This window comes from Thermobia domestica, chromosome 17 (genome assembly GCF_964235325.1).
Source record: "Thermobia domestica chromosome 17, izTheDome1.hap1.1, whole genome shotgun sequence".
In the NCBI taxonomy this organism is placed as follows: domain Eukaryota; kingdom Metazoa; phylum Arthropoda; class Insecta; order Zygentoma; family Lepismatidae; genus Thermobia; species Thermobia domestica.
In genome coordinates, this window is record NC_137470.1 from 13,377,013 (window position 1) to 13,401,570 (window position 24,558).

Genomic DNA, 24,558 nt, shown 5'->3' on the forward strand with positions numbered 1-24,558 from the left:
ATTTCATTTTTATTGATGTTCAATGAGGCTTAATCGTAAGCGCTCATATCTGGTGCATAGGGTCCCTTTTTCGATCCCAGATTTCACGAAGTGGTTTTTGTGGTAGCAAGCGTCGTGTGGGGGGAATTTCTGGGAATTCTTCCGTCTTTGCTCAAACTTCATTATACAATTTCGTTCGTTATCATTATCCCGTTTCCCGTAATCTAGGTGCATAACGTTAACTTTAAAAAAAATCATTGTGTTCGTGTGTTTTCTCTGGTTCTCACTTTCCTCCCATATTCTCAATTAATACCCGTATGAGTAAGTTTCTAATCTCGAATAAAACACACATTATGTTTTATAAAAATAGGAGTTCTTTATAAAATTGCCGTGGAAACGTTTTGTTTATCATCAGGAGAGATTCACTCCCTCATTACTGATATGTGTCGAAATAGAACCATTTTACTTGAAGTCTTTCCAGCCTTAGAACAAAGTAGACGTAAACAAAGCGAAATGTATTACTCCGCGGCTCACACGTGCTTCAGCAGCGAGAGACGTGAACAACAAGATCGTCTGCTAGCTTACTGTCGTTGCATAATTTCCGAAGTTTAAGGTTACGGTTTTAAGGTAAATAATTAACGCACTGACACTGACTACTGCTATGCTGGAAATATGTATTTTCTCAAATCATTATACAAACGAGATTGCCTCTATTCTTGGTGTCCTCTTTTATGTTTTATACCACGAGACGAAGACGGATTATTGTCACACATTGTCGCCATGAAACTCTGCATTCTACAATTTCAAATGAGCGGGGTCGGCGCGCGAACACATACGCATGCGCAGTAAATGCTATATGTCCAAGTACGGTGTGGTTGAAATAAGACTACATCTGTTGTTAAATATTATATATATTGCGTTTATTATCACAAAATGCAGGATAAATTCAGATATCTTTATTCGAAATTTTTATTTTAGTAAGGATTATATTGCGGTAGAATACTGGTGTAGTGAGACCAACAACCAATCACTGGTCATCGACCCACTGGTAGTCAGTTGGCTTTGTTTGTATCTACTTTTTTCTAAGGCTGGAAAGAGATTATGTAATTGTAAACTTTTCTTTTTTTTTACGTAAGAGAAGAGAGTGATAATTTCACTCTAATTCTCGGTTAACTTTAAATCCAAGAAGTGGGAAAAATTGTGAAACCTCAAAAAATATGCGCCATATTCATTTTTTTTTTTATCTTGAACATAGCTTGTCCTGCAAAATTGTTCTGTATGTTTACAACATAGGATTGCGTTGATCCACCTTTCACCCCTTTGGAGGTATTTACCCAAACAATAGGAGTTAACCAATCGTTGAAGACATGGGCGTCTCTGGCGGGGGGACGGGGGTTACGGGTCCCCCCAATATTTTGAAATACGAAATATTCAATATTTTATTTTAATTTAATTTATTTAGATACTCACTAGCTGTTGGATCATTTCCTTTGATGACTCCCCCCCCAAAATTTAACATGCCAGAGACGCCAATGGTTGAAGAGGGTCTAATCAATCTCTTTATTCTTCACTAATTTCAGCTCCTCCCAGAGGGACTCAAAGAAAATATACGCCATATTGCGTCAAATATTTTTCAAGACAAAAATTATCGTGGTAGCTGTTGGATCATTTCCTTTGATGACCCCCCCCCCCAAATTTAACATGCCAGAGACGCCAATGGTTGAAGAGGGTCTAATCAATCTCTTTATTCTTCACTAATTTCAGCTCCTCCCAGAGGGACTCAAAGAAAATATACGCCATATTGCGTCAAATATTTTTCAAGACAAAAATTATCGTGGAACATTTTTTTTTAAATGAGGTATAAATTCACTCATTCATTCTTGGCAAATTTTAATAGCAAACTGATGTACCATCGAAATCAACAATAGAAACTTTACATTGTTTTGTCAAAATCGATTATTTTATGTATCTTATCCTGATTTCCTTTTCTTTTTTCTTTCTTTTTTTGTTGATTTACGAGATGGGGTTTCTTTGATCCGCCTTTCACTCTTTACCCTACGTAGATTCCAACCCTAAAAATTAAGCCCATTTACAAAAGCTGGAGGAAGATATACATACTAAATTAAGTTTGAAATAGGCAAGGTTTACGAGAGTTCTCGTAGAACAAACAGACACGGAAATTCCGGTCGAATCGAATGGTAAAACCTCGCACCACTCGCTTTAATAACTGAAGAATGATATTTTTTGTCGGCAAGCATATAGCCTATTAGTTACTATAAGAGAGAACTCTTTTTTACGGATACGTACAATCTTTTTTTTTTCATCGTTTTATAAATCTCTTCATAACGAAGAGTAGTTATCCTCTTTTTCATTGGTACTTAACACAGAAATACTTTCCATAGTTGGAAAGTAGTAAATCTGTAATACAATACAGCAGACAGAATATTCCTTCCCAGTAAAATGTGTCGTAAGTTGACTTGTCAAACCAGCATCCAGAAATTTATTCATTTTCCTCATCCATAGTAGATTTTCAGTATCTAATAATAATAATATTGAATGTTTTATTACTTAATTTTTACTTTTAGTACAGCCGGAGTGTGCGGTATGGGGGCTCTACATAAGAATACATCTACATAGCTCTACATAAGCTCTACATAGATCTTTAATTTTCGTATATTGACTGGAACTGCCTAAAAGACCATAAAAACGTTAACGACTTAGTTAATAATCTGTGTAGTAATCTATATATTTGTAGTATATTCGATAAGTGGGGGCCGCTTAGAAACAACACGCTAACATATTATCCGTGCTGGTTCACAAATGAAATTATCAAAAAACTCAAAACGAAAGCAATCTACCGTAAAAAGTACAAACATTACAAAGAAGTATATTATCTTAATAAGTTCAATGAATTGCGTAGGAAAATAAAGAAAGACATTAAGCTGACGTACGGAAAGTTCATACAAGAGACCGAAAATTACATCAATAACAATACCTAGAGATGCAAAAAAGCCGGCTTTTTGGGAAAAAAAAAAAACGAGAATTTTGGAAATTTTGGCTTTTTTCATTTTCATGATTTTTCAATCTAAATAGCTTTCTTATAGTATATTCTATACTTAGATAAGAATTCCATGACCTAAATGCCATATTTCGCTCTAAAATTCACCATCAAGATGGATGGAGCACATGTTTTACGAATTAAAGCTAACATGAAGAATGTAGTATTTGAGGGCAATTTTAGAGGCTATTTAACTTTATTTTAACTTTTGAGTTATCGATATTTTTTCTTCTCGATATCATTTCAGTTTGTCGTCTGTTTCATTTCTAAGAGCTTAGTACTCTAGCTTCTAACGCAGAAGTTAAACTTACGTTTTTCTATATATCCGTCAAAGCATACGTTTTTCAATATATCCGTCTAACCGTACTTCCACATTTCTGTTATACTGTAGCAGTGCAACGATTTAGCAATAATTTTCCGGATACAACCTTGAATACTAATTTGTACAAATAATCAGTAGCGGATTTAGAAACGTACTTTGGGACGGGTTTCTCTGATTGTTTCATTTTCTAAAATCTCCTAATTTTATTTGGGAGGAGCTTGAAGTTTATGAGTACAGGCACAACTAATACTGTATTTCGTTTCGTTTATATATTTAGCGATAATCTTCCGGATACAACCTTGAAGATCATTTTATACTGAGAATCAGTGGCGGATTTAGAAAAGTATTTTGGGAGGGTTTTTGTTTCTTACTAATGTTTAGTTTTTCTAAACATTCGTAATTTTTATTTGACGGTAGCTTAAAGTTTATGAGTAAAGGCATAACTAATACATATTTCGTTTGTTTTAGACATTCCGTAATTTTGGGGAACAGGCTTCAGTCCGAAAGACCGCCCCCCTAACCCTCGCAAAACCGTCATTGTTGGTAATTAGTAATAATAACGATTTAAAAACAATAAGAAATGAAGTCAGCCAACTCACAGTACGCGCACTATTTCTACTTCATAGATGGAATGAAGAAAAGTTTTGTCAGAATGGTCGAATGCTGAGTTGAATTCCGCACTTCTCGATAGAAGCGCAAAAGCTCCAGTGAATCATGTTTGTTGTGCAGTTGTATTTATCTTAACTTAAATATATTCCGTAGTCCTTTTTGTGTGTGTGTGTTGGTGGGGTGGGGAGAGTTCCATAATGATATGAAGGGTGTGAGCCAAGAACATGGTAACTAACAAATTTTCAATTGCTGAGTTACGCAGCATCAGATAGGCAGCAACGCATACCGCTTCGTTTAATCCCTCATGTATAGACTTATGTGAAAAATCAGCTTTTCGACTTTCAAAATGGATTGTGCAGCAGAAAATTTCTAATTTCTTAAAATAGTAAAATTATGGGTTACCATGTTCTTATCTCACACCCTTCATGTTCAATCCCTCTTGTTAAAAATACAGAAAACTTGACTGAATAAACCGTGATGGTGCTTATATAAAACTGTAGAATTTCAAGAATATACAAAACCAAAAGCTCTAGGTGTGCAGCCTTTAAGTGTATCATATAAATCTAAGTATTTTTCTTATGTTTTATTTTAATTTTATTTTGTTCCAAAAAGAGGGTATGGAATATTTTGAAGTAAAAATACTACATAGAATTTTGCTACTTATTTGAGTACTTTTTTAAAAGAAGTATTTACTTTTAGGGTTGGCTGGTTTACACCAGCTGTTTTTCTTCTTTTTTTTAAATAAACAACTGGTTTAAACCGAAAAAAAATAAAAGGTACGAAAAATGCGAATCGTGTGAACTTCATGGTGACGTTTCCATACATGAAACCATCTGCATTAGTTTTATTTCCTTTTCACCTTTTAATCAAGGTGTCCCATGTTCAATTCTCGGTCGAACCACAACCCTTCTTTCATGCGTAAACAAAGTAGCGGTTCGGATGTAACTTTAAGCGAAAGTCTTCTCCTTGATAACCTCGGTATTACGTAAGGATGTTAAGCCTGAACATACGAAACGAAACTAAATTGTATATTTCTGCATGCCTGAATGCCTGTTGTTTTATAAAGAAGCCAAGGTTGCTTAAATGTACTGATATAAATTGACAAAATTTATCGATTGCCTACGTAGCTTCCAACATTAGCTTGGATTGTATTTTCAATGATATGTACGCACTAAATTTGTAATTTAATATCTCAGTTTTAGCGTACTGATTATGATACGTTGACCTTTAATTTTACATTCAAAGCAATAACAGGATTTTTTCCGTTATTGTTTTACATTTAGAGTAATGAAGGGATTTTCCCGATGGCTAGGGCGAGAGTTTCTCAATTTAAGAAATTTACTGACCGGACTTCTTTAAGCTTATGTGACCTCTTCCAGCATAACCCCCGTTGTTGCATAATAACACCAAGGCGAAACAAACTTATTTCTGTCAATAAGTAATATAAATACATAAAGCAAAATATCTAAACCCAAAAAAAACCTGGTTTAAACCAAAAAAGCCTAGTTTAAACTCCCCCCAAAAAACGGGTTTTTGGTATTTTCAAAAACAACCATGGCTCTTGCCAACCCTGCTTACTTTTGTATGTAGGAGGTTAAAAAAATCTTATTATATACATTGGTTAATCCTTTGGAATTCATAATGTAAATATGTTGAGAAGTAAAACTGTTTGAAATATCTTTTCGAAATTCATAGTTTATTTTCGAGGTTTTATATTATTATCGGCATCAACCACTAACTAAATGACTTTTTGTGTTGTAGAGAAGCGAAACAAAATCTGGTTTATCAATTTAAAGCAGAATTTTCAAAAAAGCCCAAAATTTCCCAAGCAAAAAAGCGAAGCAGAAAAAACCGAGTTTTTTTTCAAAAAAGCCGTTTTTTTCCCGAGCCCTTGCATCTCTAACAATACCAATGAATTATGGAACTTTATCAAAAATAAAACTGAACATCTTTCTGGGGGGGGGGAAATTGAATTACGAGGGACGTGAACTTTATCGTAATAATGAAATAGCCAATGCATTTGCACAGTATTTCTCTTTAGTATTTGTGCATGACACAGACAACACTAATATCACTATATTAAATGATGTAAATGAAAAACTAGGTTACTCAGCGTAGAGGAAATCACTCAATCTGAAGTAGAAATGGCAATCAAAAAATTGAAGCCCAAAACAGTTGGACCCGATGGAATACCTCCATATATTATAAAAGGGTGTATAAGCTGCATTTACGTATCCACTATGGATCGCAATCAACCTCTCTCTGAAAAAAATGTGTGTTTTTTTTCAGATAAATGGAAGGAATCTATAGTTTGCGCAACACCAAAGTCCAGTAATAAAAATGAAATAAATAACTACCGGTCCATATCAATTTTATCTACTTTTGCAAAGGCATTTGAACAAAGTTTATACAGACGGATAATTCACCACATACAACCAGTAATATCATATCAGCAGGGCTTTATTCCACACAAATCACCAACAACTAATCTTGCAATTATCACAGACTTAATAGCAAACTCGTTAGGTATTGGATGTCAGGTGGATCTTACATATATATTGAAAAGGTATTTGACAGAGTCAATCACAAAGTATTATTACGTAAGCTAAACTATAATCTCTCTCCTCCCTTGATCAAGTTCTTCTCATCATATTTAAGCAATCGTAAACAAAACTCTATCTACAAAGAGTTTAAATCAACTGACTATACTGCGTATTCTGGAATTCCACAAGGCTCCAACCTAGGTCCGTTATTGTTTTTTTATTCATTAACGATCTCCCTGATAGCATATCATTAATTCCTCTTTGCGGATGACCTCAAAGTATACGCCAGGATAGAGAGCATCCATGACTGTCTCAACTTCCAACATGACTTAGAAAATATTGCAAACTGGTATTCTCTTAATAAACTTAGTGTAAACATAAATAAATGTAGCATTTTATCGTTTACTAGAAACAAAAATCAAGTAGAGTTTAATTATTCATTTAGTCAGATCGTATTAAACAGATTAAATTCAGTGAAAGTTCTCGAGGTTGTGTTTGATACGAAACTAACATTTAATGATCATATAGTGAACATAGTTAACGAATCTCTTAAAATGTTAGGATTCGTAATTAGAACGAGAAAGGAGTTTAACAATATTACCGCACTAACAAAAATGTATTACTCTTATGTCCGCTCAAAACTGAAATATGCTGCTGTGATCTGGAACCCATCGCAACAACAATATCGAAGCTAATTCTAAAAAGTCCAATCCAAATTTATTTAAAACTTAGTATACAAGAGCACTTGAATCTATCCATCTTGCGAAAACAATTATATATTTTGCATTAATAGACAACTTCTGTATCCCTACACTACAACAAAGGCGAAATGTGGTAGATCTGATCTTTCTTCGTAAAATAGTACAAAATAAGCTTAATTGTACAGATCTGATATCGGCATTAAATTTTCATGTCCCGACACTTAAAACTAGTGTTGAAAACTCTGGCCTGTTCTATTGCAAAAGGCAAGCAAAAGGTATTATTGAAGTCACTAATCTGAAGAAAATGCTCTTCTTATAACAAATTATGTATCGAACACAAAGAAATCGATATATGTAATATGAACTATAATACGTTCAAGGAAGTTTATTTTGTAATGCACCAACACTATAATTGGGCTTTGCCTATTGTGTTGTTGTTCACAAATAAGTAAATAAATAAGAATGACGTATACTGGAGAAAAATTACCACAGTCGCAGTATAGGTATTTGCAGCTCACATAAAACTTCCTTTCATGCGATAGCTTTGTTTACAGAGGTAGGTATTCCCCTCACCTCCCCAGTAATTCGAATACCGAGTACAGTGTTTCGATAGTAGCCTATATTTACATTTATAACTAATGTATTGACTGAAGAAAAAAGTAAAATGTTGTGCAAATACCTTTTTTTGTTGTTGCAAAATGAAGTATGTTACAATGCGTTTTCGCCAGGAAGAATTTACCATTAGTGTTTCTCCCAGCAGGAATATTTTGTTGTAGGAGCTGACTTTCGTTCCTGTATACACCGAAGCTGATGAAAGAATGTAACTACAGGAAATTTTACAGTAATTTCTTATGTAAAAATGTAGTTCTACACTTAAGACTTGTAAAATATTCGAATTAATATACTTCTAAAACACCTATATTATCTCTTTAAATTTTACAAAATAATTCGTGTACAATAATTGTCGAAAAATAAGATATACATATCAACCGATAAATATTGTTGAACTAAAGAAAATGACACGAGTGAGGATAAAACCTTATGTGTAATTTTCGAGAAAATCTACAAAAATAATTATTTATGGTGTTAAAAATGTTATTAGTAGGCCAACAATAATACACTTAATAGCATTCCACCTATTAAAACTAAACTGATATTTGAAAACTACATTATATTCTTTCATGACACTACCAAGGGATCAGCACACGCTACGGTTAAAGATACAATAACCTAAAATTATTATTAACTGTTATACATTAATTTTAATGGAATATAGTGAAAATTCCGGATTATAATTGTAATAATTTGTCCCCTTGAATTGGGATCGTATAGTCTTACCGCCTCGGGTAAGGCACTGATAACAATTATAGCGAATATGTGAAAGTGGTCTGTACTACCGCTACACTGTAAAAAATGAGGTGTTGAAACAACACAAAATGACTACCACTTTAGCGTGTTACTGGTATGTTAATTCAGCAGCAAGCACATCGCTTTCCGGGCATATCATAAATAACTCGTTACTACCTGGGAGAATTTGCATTAGTATTTATCGTTTAATATAAGCAAGGCTTTCCGAAGTATATTTGGCGCTTATGCCAAATAATAAATAATGATCTATGTTTTCTGTAATCGGTCACAATAATATTGTTATAAACCTGTGAATCGTCTGACAAGATTTACATAGGCAACAGTTCTGCCATCTTCTGTTCATACGTGCTAAGACACAAGAATAGCAGATAAAGAAAACAGATGGAAGCACTGCTCTCTGTGTAACTGTTGTCAAATGATTCAAAGGTTTACATCAATATTATTATGACTGATTACAGAAAACATACAATGTGTTTAGTTACTTGCCACAAATGTGAAATATATTTCGAAAAGCTTTGCTCGTAGCAGCCAATAATAATAAAAAAAAAAAAAATACGAATACTCACATCCAGTAACGAGATATTTTTGATATGCTCTAAGGCGACGTGCTTGATGTTGAATTGACACACAAGTAAGAAGTAACATGCTAAAGTGGTAGTCATTTTGTGTTGTTTCAACACCTCATTTTTTGCTGTGTAATTTTAGTTTTCCTGTAATAACTTCAAAACAAATAAAAATATTCGAAAAGCAGAAACGTAGTGAACTAGATAATATGATTTTGCATGTGATACCGTTATCACAACTCATCTACGTATCTGCTTTCGATTTGCAACTGTAGATAGATTTAGCATTTTTTGCGGTTTCTGTAAATAGCTTCATATAAAAAGCAGATAGGTGAGTTGTGGTAAAGGTATCACATGAAAAATCATATTATCTAATTCACTGTGTTTCTGCTTTTCGAATATTTTTATGTGTTTTGAAGATATTACAGGAAAATTCTAAAATTAGCGGTAGTTTAATTTCGCTGTAGTGAAGACGGTTAAGACACAAATCAAGTATGATTAACTGATCAGAGAGTGATATAGCCATTGGCGTGGAACGATCTCCAGTGACGGAGCAGATCTTTTGATGGAAATGACGATAAGGGATGTGTACCCCTGAAATGTAATTTACCCCAAAATTCAAGAGTTATTATATATATTGTCGGTCGATAAATAATGAACTGTTCAAGTCATACGTTTTGTAGACAGTGAAATTAATAATCGAAAATAGGGTGAATAGCAGATTTTTATTGTTGAGCTGAGCGAAGCGAAGCTCTTATACTCGGGTTAGCCGTTTGGTTGTCCGCGAACTCCTCCCAAACCGTTTGGCCGATCTCAACCAAACTTAGCACGCTGATAGAGTATGTCGTGCTGAGTGACAACATAGGTCGAAATCGAAAATCCGATGTACCATCGAGGAATAATCACCGAAAAACGCTTCCTCCTAGACCGTTTGGCCGATCTCAACCAAAGTTTGCACGCTGATAGAGTATGTCGTGCTGAGTGACAACATAGGTCGAAATCAAAAATCCGATGTACCATCGAGGAATAATCACCGAAAAACGCTTCCTCCTAGACCGTTTGGCCGATCTCAACCAAACTTTGCACGCTGATAGAGTATGTCGTGTTGAGTGACAACATAGGTCGAAATCAAAAATCCGATGTACCATCGAGGAATAATCACCGAAAAACGCTTCCTGATTACGTAGTTTAAGCTCGCTCAGCTCATTTCATTGCAATCGGGTATATACATTGCATTCCTAGTAAAAACTTACTTCAACTGGAGAAAGGTCGATTTCTCACAGTTTTCTTTGTTTTGTATACTGTAGGCAGCTTTTAAAGGTTTTCAGATACCTTATGAACACCGTACGAGTAATAGTAAGGAACAAGCAACGCGTTAATATTGTGAACTTACCACAAATGAGGGAACAAGTAGGTTACTCTTACCAAATCAAGGTTGCAAAAGAACGTGGATTCAATCGAACGTTTTAAATCAAAGGTAAGCCACTTAGATCAAAAACGGAAGCTTTTAAACATCCCAAACCGTCTGGTGATTTTAGCGGATAAGATAAAAAGTACGACGTGAATCAAATGAACAAATTATGAGAACAAGATAGAAACAAAATGACAATTATTTTACCACTCACAAAATGTAGACATTTTCGTGTTCTCTCTTGTACGCACACAAAAACACACACACACACACACACACTTCCTTTCCATCATGTTGTAATACGTTTTCCTTGCAGTAACTTCTGTGCTGAATCATCTGTCTCGTAAATCTTAAGAAGAAAAACGAACCATTTCTACGAAATGGTGGCATTTCTGTGTGAGTGCTCGTCGCCAGACAGATTGCTTTTCCATTTCTCTTCTCCGAGTATGGGTTCTTGGAAAGTGCATTTCCAAATAAGAGAAACAAAAATGTTTTCAGTTTGCGGCTACAAATGATTGTAGTCTACAAGGAAGCATTGCAGAAAATGCATTTCTTTTTAACTAAAAAGAAAATGCCTATTTGATGATACGGCCTGTGAAGAGCTATTTCCAGCCAAACGGATTTAATGTGTGGCCAGCACATTGGCTACCATCACCTTTAAACCGGAGCTAAGTACTTTATTTATGTACTTCCGCAATGGTTTTTCAGCATCAGTGCATTGTGGGGGAACTATACAAAAAAAAATTAACACCGTTTTGGCTCAGTGGTATCTGTTACAGCTACATGACAAGTTTTACAGACTCGTTCGATTATGTTGTGATCATCGCTCATAATAATAATAATAAAAAAACGTGCAGCCTTATTTTTCTGTCATTCTCATGAGTTTATTCTCTGATAGACCTTCTAGTTAGCTTTCAGTGCAAAACTTTGACACGCACAGACCCAACCAACAAACAGTTTGTGGTGGACAACATCGTGTCCGTGGATTTTTTCGGTGTATTCCAGTTTCCTCGCACATTTACATTCCACAAATTTTTCCATCATTTACTTGCCTTTTATTATCCATCTCCTTTAGCCTAACAGGGCATAATCATGGGACGTTAATCTGAAAGATTTCATTTAATTTCAAACAACAAGCGAAAAAGAAAATTATAAATGTTGTGAGAAAACAGAGAGGGAGAGAAAGAGAGGAGATAGTCATGTTTGTTAGAAACGCACTAGTAGCTTCATACATATTTTGCACGTATATGACGATTATTCATCTTGTCGGGATCATCGAGTCTCTTCGGGATCATGGGTATATCCATGTCATCGAGTCTCTCCGGGATCATGGGTATGTCCATGTCACCGAGTCTCTCCGAATCATGGATATGTCTGTGTCACAATGACTCTGCAAATCATGGGTATCTCCGGGTCACCAGGTCTCTTCGGATCATGTTTGGCGTGGGAGACTCAAGTTTGATTCCCGGCGGAAACTCATGTGGTTCGATTTCCAGGTTAAGCGTTACGTCCCGTCTCATATAGCCTCGCTGCTGAAAGGGACGATATACTCAAAATCAATTCAACTCAACTCTCCGCATCATGGGTGTCCATGTCACCATGTCTCTTAAATCATGGGTATCTCCGACTCACCAAGTCTCTCTGGATCATGGTATGCGAGTCTCTCCGGATCATGGTTATGTCCGGATCTCTCCATATCATGGATATGTCCGGGTCACCAGGTCTCCGATTCATGGGTATGTCCGGGTCACCAAGTCTCCGAATCATGGGTATGTTTGGGCATCGGGTCTCTCCGAATCATAGATATGACTAGGTCATCTGGTCTCTCCGGATCATTGGTATCTTCGGGTCTCTCCACATTCTGGACATGCCTGGGTCACCGGATCTATCTGAATCGTGGGTATGTTCATGTCATCGGATCTCCTAGTCTGGCGGATGACAGATTTGACTGCTTCCGCGTCACGAAATTCGTGATTCGTTCCATATCTGAGCGACAGGGAGATGTCCTATCCGCATGCTTCTGTATATCGAAGTTTTAGAGTTTAAACTGGAGTTTGCCGAAAATAAAATTCTTAAGGGAAGACTATAGTGTGGTGCATGAAAAATTAGTTTCCAGGAAGTGAGTCGAGTCGATTTTGTGTAACGTCCCTTTTCAGCAACGAGGCTATATGAGACGTGGACCTACTGATTAACGTGGAATCCAAACCACATGAGCTCCCTCCGGGAATCGAACCTGGGTCTCCCGTTTCCAGGAAATGATTAGTCAATAAAGATAGAATTATCGTACTATGATGATGAGTGTATCATTGCATCTATTCTGTCATTACCATTCACTTACATGAATAATCTTGTGTAACCTACTGGGCATTCCCGTGAGACTGATTTCTTTCATTTCGTACTTCGTTGGAAAAAGAAAGAAAAAAAGCTCTCTGGTCGTACTTCTTATTTAATTGTACCACGAATAATCTACATTTTTCAATCCACATGTAAGAGAGAGAGTTGCGTGTTTCCACAGTGCGTGTTCTGAAGCCATTTCTGCTTTCTTTATGACGTCACAATATGGTAGGGTGGGGCCATCAACAACTGGAGCAGCTTAGAGTATAGAAAAGAGAGAAAGATGGACGTGCTGTGATGACGCATTATTCCGGTTCCGGTAAAAGGGAGACTGTATCTCAACGTTCTCCACTTCTGCTTCGCACGCGCGTGTGCCCTTATATTCCAGTCCTTTATCCTTGACGATAGTAATAATAGCAAAATAATACCGGGACATGTTTCTGCATCTTTTGAAATGCATGGTGTCCTTGTCGGATGCATTTGAGGAATTGTCTGAAATGCCAGGGGCACTGTAAGATTACAGCGAATCACTGTCGGCAATACTGTCGTCATACAATTGTTAAATTATACCTAACTCTATGGCCTATAGAACCCGGGGGTTCAATACTGCTTTCACGAAAGCTCTCCATTGATTTCTATCCTTAGCCAACTGGATCCCGTTTCTACTTTGTATTCCTATTTCTGCGAGATCTATTATCCTTAAATCTGCACCTAGGTCAGTCTAATGGTTATTGTATTCCTATTTCTGCGAGATCTATTACCCTAAAATCTGCACCTAGGTCAGTCTAATGGTTATTTTCCGGTTGGATTTCCAGCTAAAACTCTGAAAGCGTTCCTACTTTCTTCCATTCTCGCTACATGATCTGCCCACCTGAGCGCTGAGCCTCCTAGACTTGATTACCCTAACAATGTTTGGTAACGGTATAGATTTTACAGTTCTTCGTTACGAAGTTTCCGCCATTCCTCATTCCCATTCCTCTTGGGCCCAAATATTCGTCTCAGGATCTTGTTCTCAAATACTTTCAGTTTACGTTCTTCTCTTAAAGTAAGCTATCATGTTTCGCCACCATACATAACAACAAACATAATTATCGTTTTATATATTTTTTAAGCTTCAAATTCCTCGACAGAATTCGCGACAAGAGATTTTGAACTGAATAATAACACCAATTCTCTGCTTTTAGTGGACATTTATTTTTTTTTCGTGAATATGAAATTGGTCTATTAATATTGATCGTAGATATTTAACAGTATCTACTTTGTCGAAATTGTTATTTGATATTTTGAGGCATTCACAATTTGCATTATTACGTTCCCGGCGAATTTCCGTGTGTTTAGAAACAAAATAATCCAATAATTATTGCTTTAAAAATTTTGAAAATAGAAAATTCAATGTTTCTCTCGCGTGATAATTTGCAATATCTTATACACAATTACCGTTAGCAATAATCTTACTTAAATATCGCAGTAATCATTGTAATAAATGTATACACTACAATATTCCCTTAGCATTCCATTTAATTAAATCTGGCTTTCTACTCAAATTCCTCCAAAATAGTAAAAGAAGATGTGTGCAGTACTATTCGTTGATTGACTTCCTACTGTGCTATGCATGCTATGCATAAATGTAGAAAGTCATATAGAAGGAATTTGTCAGTACACTGAGAAAAAAATGTATGTAGCGTACGTAAAATCGTGTGTTACATTTGTAAATCCTATAGTTTTTGGACTTAACGTACAGCAAACGTATAACTGAAAACGCATGTTTTTTTTATAATACTTTCTGTATAAGTGTTCCATCTGTACGTACTTTCCGTATGAAACAATATAGGCAGTCAGGATCTCACATACAAATGGACGTATATAACATATAGCTGACGAACGTAACTTACATGTATGTATGTAATATAAGGAAGACTGTTAGATATCAGACATTCTGCAACGGCATGATGTAACATCTAAGGACAGTGCCTATGTAGCATACGGATAAAGTATGCTTCGTACTGATTTCTGTAGTAAGCAAGAGGATTCCTTATATTTGTACAATATACCGCTGTCCGGAGAACGGATTTTTCTCAGTGAACCTGTGATTATGATGCTCTTTCAGCGTTAATCGCCATGGAACAAATCCGGTAATATATTAAGTCAAGCAGTTCTTTGGAATTTGTTCAACATCTGAAGAAAAGATACTGGCGTTACAGCATTTCTTTACTAAAACAGGAAGTGGTAGAAACTTACTATTATTTCCGGTTTCAATATTGATCTCAGTAATCGAAAAACAGAGAGATAGCGATTGTTTTTTTTTTTTTTTTTTAATGTGGTTTCAGCGACTGAAGAACATAATCTACCTTTGACCTTACTCCTCTATTGTAATCATTAGTTATAGATTTACTACTTCAAGTTTGAGTATTGGCTTTCCATTGTTGGAAAATCTAATGTAATTTCAGAAAGTGAAACAAAGCTCAATAAGAATTTTGTTTGTTGTGTTACGTTCAAATGCAATTAGTCTTGATTGGATTTGATTTAGCGCACCTTTCAGCAGCGAGGCTCTTGGATCTACAATTTAATGTGGAATCCGAACCAGAGGAGCTTACGCCGGGAATTGTACCCAGAACTCCTACGCCAAAGACGCGTACCGTAACCGCTTAGCCACAAGGAAACTCTAAAAATATAACAATGATGCATTGATTGCAATTTTGACGTAGATTCTTTGTAGTGTCACTCTAAATTCTTATTGTTGTTTCATACATGATAATAAATACAATAAATCCGTCTTAAATTGGCCACTCTTTTATTTTATTTAAAAATTAACGTCATAAGCAAGTGCCCAGTTTTACGGGTAATAGTGTAGGTAATGATTTTTAACTTGAAAATACTTATTAAATTGTGAAAAAAATGTTTGAATGATTCTTAAGAGGGAGCAAGTACGCGCACCCAGAAACATTTGTTGGGAGGGTTCCGAGCTTTGGTGGGGGGGGGGAAGGTCCAATACTAAAAGCCAATACATTTATGTAGTATTGAACAGGTATCATTCTGGACCCGAAAAGACGATAAGTAATTGTAAAATACTTCCAGCTATATTTTCAGAAGAAATGATAGAACTAAAGCCTGTGACAAACATCTTGGCATTTCAGCGAAACGGATAAGACGCAAGCTCTGACGCGACGTTGCCGAGTGAGAAAGGGGTGTGGCTATGGCTTGGCTAAGCAGACGAACTTCAGCGAAATCAGGTGGCAGGGGGTGAATGTATACAAAATAAACGTGGCAATATCGCAGCTCTCTCATTTGTTAGCAGCATTTAAAGGGAACTTGGAGCGCCGCCTTCAAATGCCAAAATGTTTGTCACGTCGTTTAGGTTGTTTTTGTAAGAGAAAGAGTACAGATGAAGTGTAGGAAAGTCAAATTTTTATGCTACATCAATCATTTCCCTGGTAAACAAATATCGTTTTATTAATATAGTGTACGAATGTATGTTGAGTTAGGAAGTTTTTTGGAGGGTCCATATACGGTTTACTCCTCTTGGTAGAAGTGTGGATTAGTTTCGATTTAACAGGGGCCTTAAATATTCTAATTCTCTAGTTCATTATTATTATTATTATTATTATTATTATTATTATTATTATTCAGTTACTCACACTGACTTTATGGTCTAAGGAACCCGGAGGTTCAATTTCGCGTTCAAAAAAGCTCTCCATTGACTTCTATCCTTAGCCAACTAGTTCCAGTTTTTACTTTGAATTCCTATTTTTATGAGATCCATCTTAATATTGTCTTCCATCTTCGCCTAGGTCTTCTTAATGGTCGTTTTCTCATGGGACTTCTAGTTAAAACTTTGATAGCGTTCCTACTTTCTTCCATTCTGGCTACATGAACTGCCCACCTGAAACTCCTAGACTTGAGGATCCTGACAATGTTTGGTAAATGGTGTAAATTATGTAGTTCCTCGTTACGAAGTTTCCGCCGTTCCCCATTCCCGTCCCATTATTATTATTATTATTATTATTATTATTATTATTATTATTATTATTATTATTATTATTATTATTATTATTATTATTATTGTTATTGTTATTATAGAAATGGGCAGTAGTTGCATATGAACAACAGGTAGGCCCAGGGATTGATTAACCCATCTGAAGGCCCGGGGCTAGAAAAAAATATGGGGCCCCTGCTGACTTCACCTAATATATTTCTGTGAAAGTACAATAAGAAAATTAGGGAATGTGTTTCATATTTTTGGTCATATTTTATCTTATGAAGATGGTTTTATCTTGCATGATTCTTTTTAGACAGTCAGTTGCGATTTCATAGTGGAGGCCCCCATCCACCTGAAGACCCGGAGCTACAGCCCCACTAATCCCCTCCCTTAATCCGGCCCTGGGTAGGCCTACGTTAGTACGATTTCAAAACACTGTTCTCGATATCTCTATACCGTTTCTGCTCTGACATCTGTCGACATACAAACAGAGATAGTGATGCTAATCAGACTGTCTATAATTATGTGTAGCATAGTGTAGAATTCTTAATAAGTAAACAATTGCATTAATTACGAAACAATTTTTCATTATAAAAGATAATTTTGTCATTATTTGTAACGGTTTGATGCATAAATGGCCGAAAAACAAGATATTCTTGCGTCCACGGTTACGAACTTCCTTGTGTTGTATACTCTACAATGAATTCTGTTCTTAAGATATTCCAGTCACGATGCCAATTTAAGAAAGTCAAGTCGTATGTGACATTGGTATTCATGCCGAGTTTAAACTGTTCTTCTTTATAAAAGCATAATATGTGCAAACACATTTATGGTATATTTACATGCGGAGAACGTTAGATATTAATTGTTTGTTATTTGCATTCATAGCATATTAAAATCACTCATGTTTATAACCTGCAATTATGGCCAAAACTTCTCAATTGATTTCAACTGTCTTAAATGGATTCAACACATCCTAAGAATAGATCCTACTCAATCCTTATTGATCTATCAAACCGGAAGTTGGAGAATTCTACCGTTTCCGGTTTCACAATATTGATCTCCATAGGAGAAAATCTGCAAGAAATGGGATTTTGATGTCAATTCAATGTCAAAAGTAGCTTATATCCCCGTCTTTATATCTATTCAAACCGGAAGTGTGTACATACGCCACTTCCGGTTTCGGTATTAAATCCCCACCCATTTATAGTTCGGAAATATCTTTGAAATGAATTCTTTCAGTGTAACGTCCCACGATTATGCCCTTTAGTCTAAGGGATACGACGATTAAGGTGTGAATGATGGAAGTATTGGTGGAATGGGAATGTCAGAGGAAACGGGAGTAACCCCCGAGGAAACCCACGAGCACAATGTTACCTACCGCAAACTTACTTGGTCGGGGATCGAACCAGCGACCCAACGTACTAGAGGTAAACGCCTACCACTGAGGCACCGTGCCCCCGGTAATCATGGACATACGTTATAACTTACGTGTGATCTCCTCATTTTATATGTTCTGATGGTTGGTTTGAAGTTCATCTATCCTTTCAGCCCCGAAGCTATAGGATACGTGGACCTACCACTTAATACGGTGCCTGAACCACGTGATTTCCATCGGGGATCGAATCCAGGCCTTCCACTCAACACTGGCGCAAATCCCGGGGAGGATGAGGGGGATATGTCCCCTCCAATTTTGGAACTGAGGGGACTGTCCCCCCAATAATCCGATTTGAAATGTGTTTTTTAAGGAAAATGTAATGATTTGTGTCCGATTGCCACAAAGGAAAGTGAGATGAAATTGATGCCCCCCCCCCCCAGAATAAGCCTCAAATCTGCCTGTCTCCCAATGTTGATGACAACTCTGCTCCCTGATCCTCCACAGGATTGTCTTTCAACTTCACAGTTATTTTGAACATCGCTTAACAAAAAAGAAAGAAAGAAAGAAAGAAAAAGAAAAAAAGAAAAGAAAACTGCCCTACTTGCCCCCCCCCCCAAAAAAAAAAGTTGAGGACAGATTTGAGCCGCTGACTCTGAAGGCTCATACGGTATCCATACAGTCACTCAGGAGCTACCTTATTTTATTATAGTCCCTAGTTCCATCCCCGGTCAAGTAAGCTTGTGGTAGACAACATCGTGTCCATGGATTTCCGGGTAATCCCGTTTCCTCCCACTTTCTCATTCCACCAATTTTTCCATCATTATTCTCTTGCCTTAATTATTATCTCTTTTCGCCAACGGACATAAACGTGAAACGTTAAAATGAAAGATTTAATTCCAAACAAAGATTTTTTTTTAATTATTTTATTACAGGGATTCGTACGAGTGGAGTAAAGTTTTCTGTTTGTTAGCATTGGAACGTTAAATATTCTCATAAAATAATAATTCGTATCATTATGAGAGATATTCTTCGGTTGTACAAATAACTAGTAAATCTCATTAGTGTTCCTTATTTCCTCTTAGGACACTCTACCAGTTACTAACACGTATGCTCATTAAAAATACGACTTTCTTCCAACGTTGCCAGGCTTTTCATCTTCTGGAGAAGCTGCTTTTTGGAAATGAACTGCAGTCAAACAGAAATATAATGAACAAAGTAGAGCTGGTGAGACGCAAACGCGTATTTAAGTATGGGAGCAAAACCGTAAGCAAAGTCTGTGAGAGCATGCTAAAGAAGACGAAATGAATTACGGAAGTAGGGAACGTGTGTGCGTGAGCTCATATGCATATATGTGTTTGTGAGCGCTGGCGCGCCCACACTCATTCTGAAGTGGTGACATTAGTTCGGCTTGTTGCCGCTGTGGAGCGCTGGGCTCGCACTCACCGGGGTTTATGAGAGGGCGATGTGTGAGAGCAACGGAGTTCCTCCCGCAAGTCGTACGTATTGTTACTGGAAGCCTGCCATTCAGTGTCTCGCTTGCTCTCTTGGCTAACTCTTTCTCCACACACACAGATTTGGCAACATTGCCTGTTTCCCCTTCTCTCAAGCAGATGTTGTGCTTCTCTCGCAGTCATGAGAGGGCCGTAGTAAGGCTCGGGAACCAGGAAGACGTTGTACTGTTAGGCCCACTGCAAAATTACGAGCAGTGACCTACGGGATGCGCGGGTCTCCAACTGGCTGACCCTCCGGCTTATAGGACCCACGTACAAATCGAACGACTACCCCGCGGTGCCATGCAAAACGTGTGTTCGGCTGTGAGAAGATTTTTCCGCAGAATCACATGTGTAGGTGGGGACCGAAAACGACGCGAATCGGATGAACAAGAAGATGAGTCGGAGGGTGAGGAAGAGGAAGAAGAAGCGGAAGAGGAGGAAGATGAGGACGATGAGGTAAGTACCATGCACTTGTTGTAGGTCATGTACCAGGCATCTCCTCTGGTCCTCACTAGAATGCACATAGCAATCCTAAGAACGTCCGTGAAAGTTTTGCATTGATATACTACGAGATGTGCCCGCTTTCCTTCCTCAATGAACTCAGTCGAGCGCCCACAAAAGTACAGACGTTCATATGCTAATGTTACGTCCTATAAACTACCCATACGCGTCCTAGTTATTCCGAAACACATATGTTAACTCCATCCTCGTTATAGGAGTTTCGGATCTTACATTAATTCTGATTCAGAGGCAGGCTATGTTGTGTATATTACTATGGTTTACATGAGCGATATATTTACAGGCCGCTCAAGTTACCATTCGCTTCTGTGTTTTACGTGATAAAAACTAACGTTATTCCATTTTTGTTTTACACTTTCTGTCCAACTTACATAACCAGTTTACGAACATTTTCTGCTATGAACGCTGTAAGAATTTTCTGTAAAATTAGTACGAAATTGGACGCCAAAATTTTTACGTTATACATAATGAATATTACTTATTTATTCATTACTAATAGGCCTAGTAACACATCGGAAGGTAAACAATAAATTCTCTTTCCTTTTAAAATTCTTTGAGTTATTAATTGGGCTCAGTGGTTTATTGGATTTTTTTTTATAAGCTCGACGGTTTTCAAAACTATGGTATATACCCATCCTTATATACCGTTCATTATATCCCTGATGTAAAGTGAGTATGCCTTTTAAATTAAAAAAAAACGTAGGTATACACCGTATACTTCCACATACCCTTCATTTCCTCCATGATAGGGTTCAGTTATTGTCAGCCTTGAGTTGATAACTGACATTATTATTATTATTATTATTATTATTATTATTATTATTATTATTATTATTATTATTATTAAGGAAATGACTTGTTTTGTTATTAGTACTATCGGGGATACAGTAACTCAGTGGTTGAGCATTTACCTCTGGTGCGTGGGTCTTTGGTTCGACCCTCGGCCAGGTAAGTTTGTGGTGGACAATCTCTTGTCTGTGGGTTTCTTTCGAGGTACTCTCGTTTCCTATCATATTTCCATTTCACTAATTTTTCTGTAGTCATTCAGTTATCGCAATTTTAGTCTCCCTTAGCTTAAAGAGCATAATTGTGGGACGCTAAACTGAAATATTTCATTTCATTTCAGTACTAGCTGAAGTAACCGTTCTTTGCAAGGGAGACATGAGGTTTATGGAACCTCCGCCATCGGATGCATATTTCAATCAAAGTGAAGTGATTAAAACCTAGCTCAACTCAGATGTTATCTACATTCCAAAATTCATGTAAGATACTTCAATCTTTAACAGAAATTGTCCCTTACCCCTTATAAGTGAAATTTTTGAAAACGCTGGTATCTGTCCAATCCTGTTTATTATTGAAAAACATTTCAGTCTATGAGTAACGTTAATATGCTACCAGTTGCATAAACATGTAGGCGAAAATATTTGGATATTCGCAATCCGTATTGTAAATGCAAGCTTCATGCTAATTCTTAATAGTTCAAAGTCAGGCTAATAGTTATCGCTAGCTGTGTTGGCTTCTACCTGATACCAAGAGATGTCGCTAGCGTCCAAACAACTCTCAGAACGAACCGAAAGCTTTGGGGAAGAAAAAACTTATTTTTTTAAATGCTGAGTTCATATTCCAAGTTTCATTTGCGTAAGATGAGGGGCTCCTAAGATGGTCAGTTTTTGTCATAAATTTTGAATTCTCATATTTTCTCCTTAAGATAAGCCAGAGGAGGATCCAGGACGGACTTCTGGGGGGGGGCGGTGGGTTGTAATACTGTTACTTGGAGCTACTTTTAAGAGCTCTAAACTCTGGGGTGGGTTTTATTTATATATAAAATAAGAAAGTTTCCTTTTCTGACGGAGCATCGCTTCCGCTGGATCCACCCCTGAGATAATAAGCAACCACAAGTTTGAGTAGCGTATGGTTTCTTTCCTAGAGCTACTACAAGTATACCAAGGCAAAAGGGTGAATTTTTGTAAGGAACAATCATACAAACAAAACGTTACAATTATTATGTTTTACGTACTGTTCTACCCGTTCAGTTGAGGGAAAAATGATAAAAATGAATGAAAAAAATAAGTGAATGGATGAAGGAACAATTCATGATAAGATTTAAGTGGGATTTTCTCTAGAGAAAGAATTAAGACCATAACTGGATATAGAATTGTTCTCGGTTTAGTTGACAATTACCGTTTCGTATCAGTCTTGGTGTCTCCTCGTGTCGAGTCGAAAATCGTTGTCTGTTGTCTCGATCTCGCCTCTAAATAAATTGTGTGTAAATTAACAAAATGTACCATTTTATACACCAGGGGTGGCCACTGTCGATTATGGTCTGCTTATAGACCAGCAAGTCATGACAGATAACCCACGGTGGTTTGTATCAACCATTGTTATTGTTGCATTCTTCTTTGTAGCGGGATATTGAACGGACAACACACCGCCAAACTTTACTGAAATGAAAAAGAAGCCCTCAAACCTTGTACACTAGATTGGGTCGTAAAAATGCATTTTTTTAAAAGTAATACCGCGGAAATGTTGCGAATACTTACTTGTCAATATTTAAATCTAATAGCTGTAGTTGAATTTTACTTGAACCGTTAATGAAATGAAATCCTTCAGTTTTACGTCCCACGCTTATGATGGCTAGGCTAAAGGAGACGGTAATATTGAAATAATGAATGAAATGGTGGAATGAAGAAAGTGGGAGGAAATGGTAGAATCCCGAGAAACTCCCCCACACGGTGTTTGTCCACCACAAAGTTGACTTGGCGCGAGCTGGGATCGAACCAGGGACCTGAACCGATAATAATTTAGAAAACAATGCTCAAATCGATCGCTGTATACCGATAGCGCAATGGCTGTCAATTTTGAAAAAGATAGGCGCTTCTTGTAAGAATTGACAGCCGATGCACGAGCGGGATACCTTACCCAACTTGAACACCTTTTTTTCTAAATCATTATCGGTTCAAGTAAGATTTGACTACAGCTATTACATTTAAATAATGAAAAGTTAAATCCGATAAAAATTATCGTAGAAATGTGAATTTTTTCTTATTCGGCAGAGTTTAGAGCACGTGCGCGACCGGAAGATATAAACATATTTTATTTCCTTTTTTTCTGCTTCTTTTCAGTGTCCCCAATTCGCAACTTTTCCGCTGTATTATGACTTGAATTTATCAATTGTGCATATTTTTTTTTCGGACCACCTTATTGTACACCCATGTTATACACGTATGATTGCAGCCGTTTAAAAGTAATCGTACTATCACCTTATCACCAAAATAGATTTTGAGTAAATGTAATTATAGTAATCTTCTCTCAATATTCGGGACGAGACCCAAGACTTGATGTTGTCTTGAGTTTATCTCGACACGGAGAAATCTCGATCTCGTTCATCTGGAAATTTTTAGTCGAGCTCCGTACCATCTTTAACTCAATCCCGCTACAGACAACGCTTCAGGTCGCACCGGCATGCCAACCGGTATTGAGTTACTGTGTATTCCCATGCTTCAGAAAATTACAATTATTTGATTCTCGCTCTCTCTCTCTCTTTTCTAAAATCTTCTTTTAATTTACGACGAGTCTGTGATTGGATGAAAAGATCCAATATATTTCAGGCAAAAATTTTCTTGTAGGCCTTATATCTGGAGAACTACATATAGTGTATCCAAACCTAAACTATCACTTAACTCAGCACGATCTGCTTATTCCGTTAAAAGAAAAAAAAAACACCTCGATTTAGAGGTCGTTCAAAAATTTTGTGGCCCCTAATCTAAAAGGAATCCTATATAGGCCCTATTGCCTTCAATCAAAAATTTTCTTGTACGTCCCATATTTGGAGAACTTCATTTAATATAGCCAAACCCAAACTATCACTTAACTGAGTATGATGTACTCATTCCGTAAAAGATACGAAAACTTGATTTAGGGGCCGTTCAAAAATTTTGTCGCCCCTAAACCAGAAACTAATTATTGGCCAAGATCGCAAGCTTTTGAAGCGTTTTTTTTTTTTTTTTTTTTGATCATTCTTAAAGTTTTTGGCCAAATTGGCAATCTTTTAATCCATTATTTTGGATCATTCCTAAAATTCATGTTGGGACCGAGGTGGCTCAGTGGTAGAGCGTTGGGGTCCAGGGTTCGATCCCAGTCCCCGCCAAGTGAACTTTATGGTGGACAGACACTATGTGCGTGGGTTCCCTCGGGGTTCTTCCGTTCCCTTCCACTTTCTTTGTTCCACCATTTCATTTATTACTCATCATCACCGTCTCCTTTAGCCTAATCGGCATAACCATGGGACATGAAACTCAAAGATT

At 36.8% G+C, this 24,558-nt stretch overlaps 1 protein-coding gene across 1 annotated transcript in view; it reads left to right on the forward strand.

Moving 5' to 3' along the window:
* Nucleotides 1-19,735: 19,735 nt before the first annotated feature.
* LOC145674581 (uncharacterized) overlaps nt 19,736-24,558 on the forward strand; it is a 476,266-nt gene continuing 471,443 nt past the window's right edge. Inside the window, exon 1 of the mRNA XM_081744773.1 lies at nt 19,736-20,191. Within this exon, the coding sequence (XP_081600899.1) occupies nt 20,036-20,191 (156 nt within the window). The 5' untranslated portion in view covers nt 19,736-20,035. The remainder of the gene's footprint in view (nt 20,192-24,558) is intronic.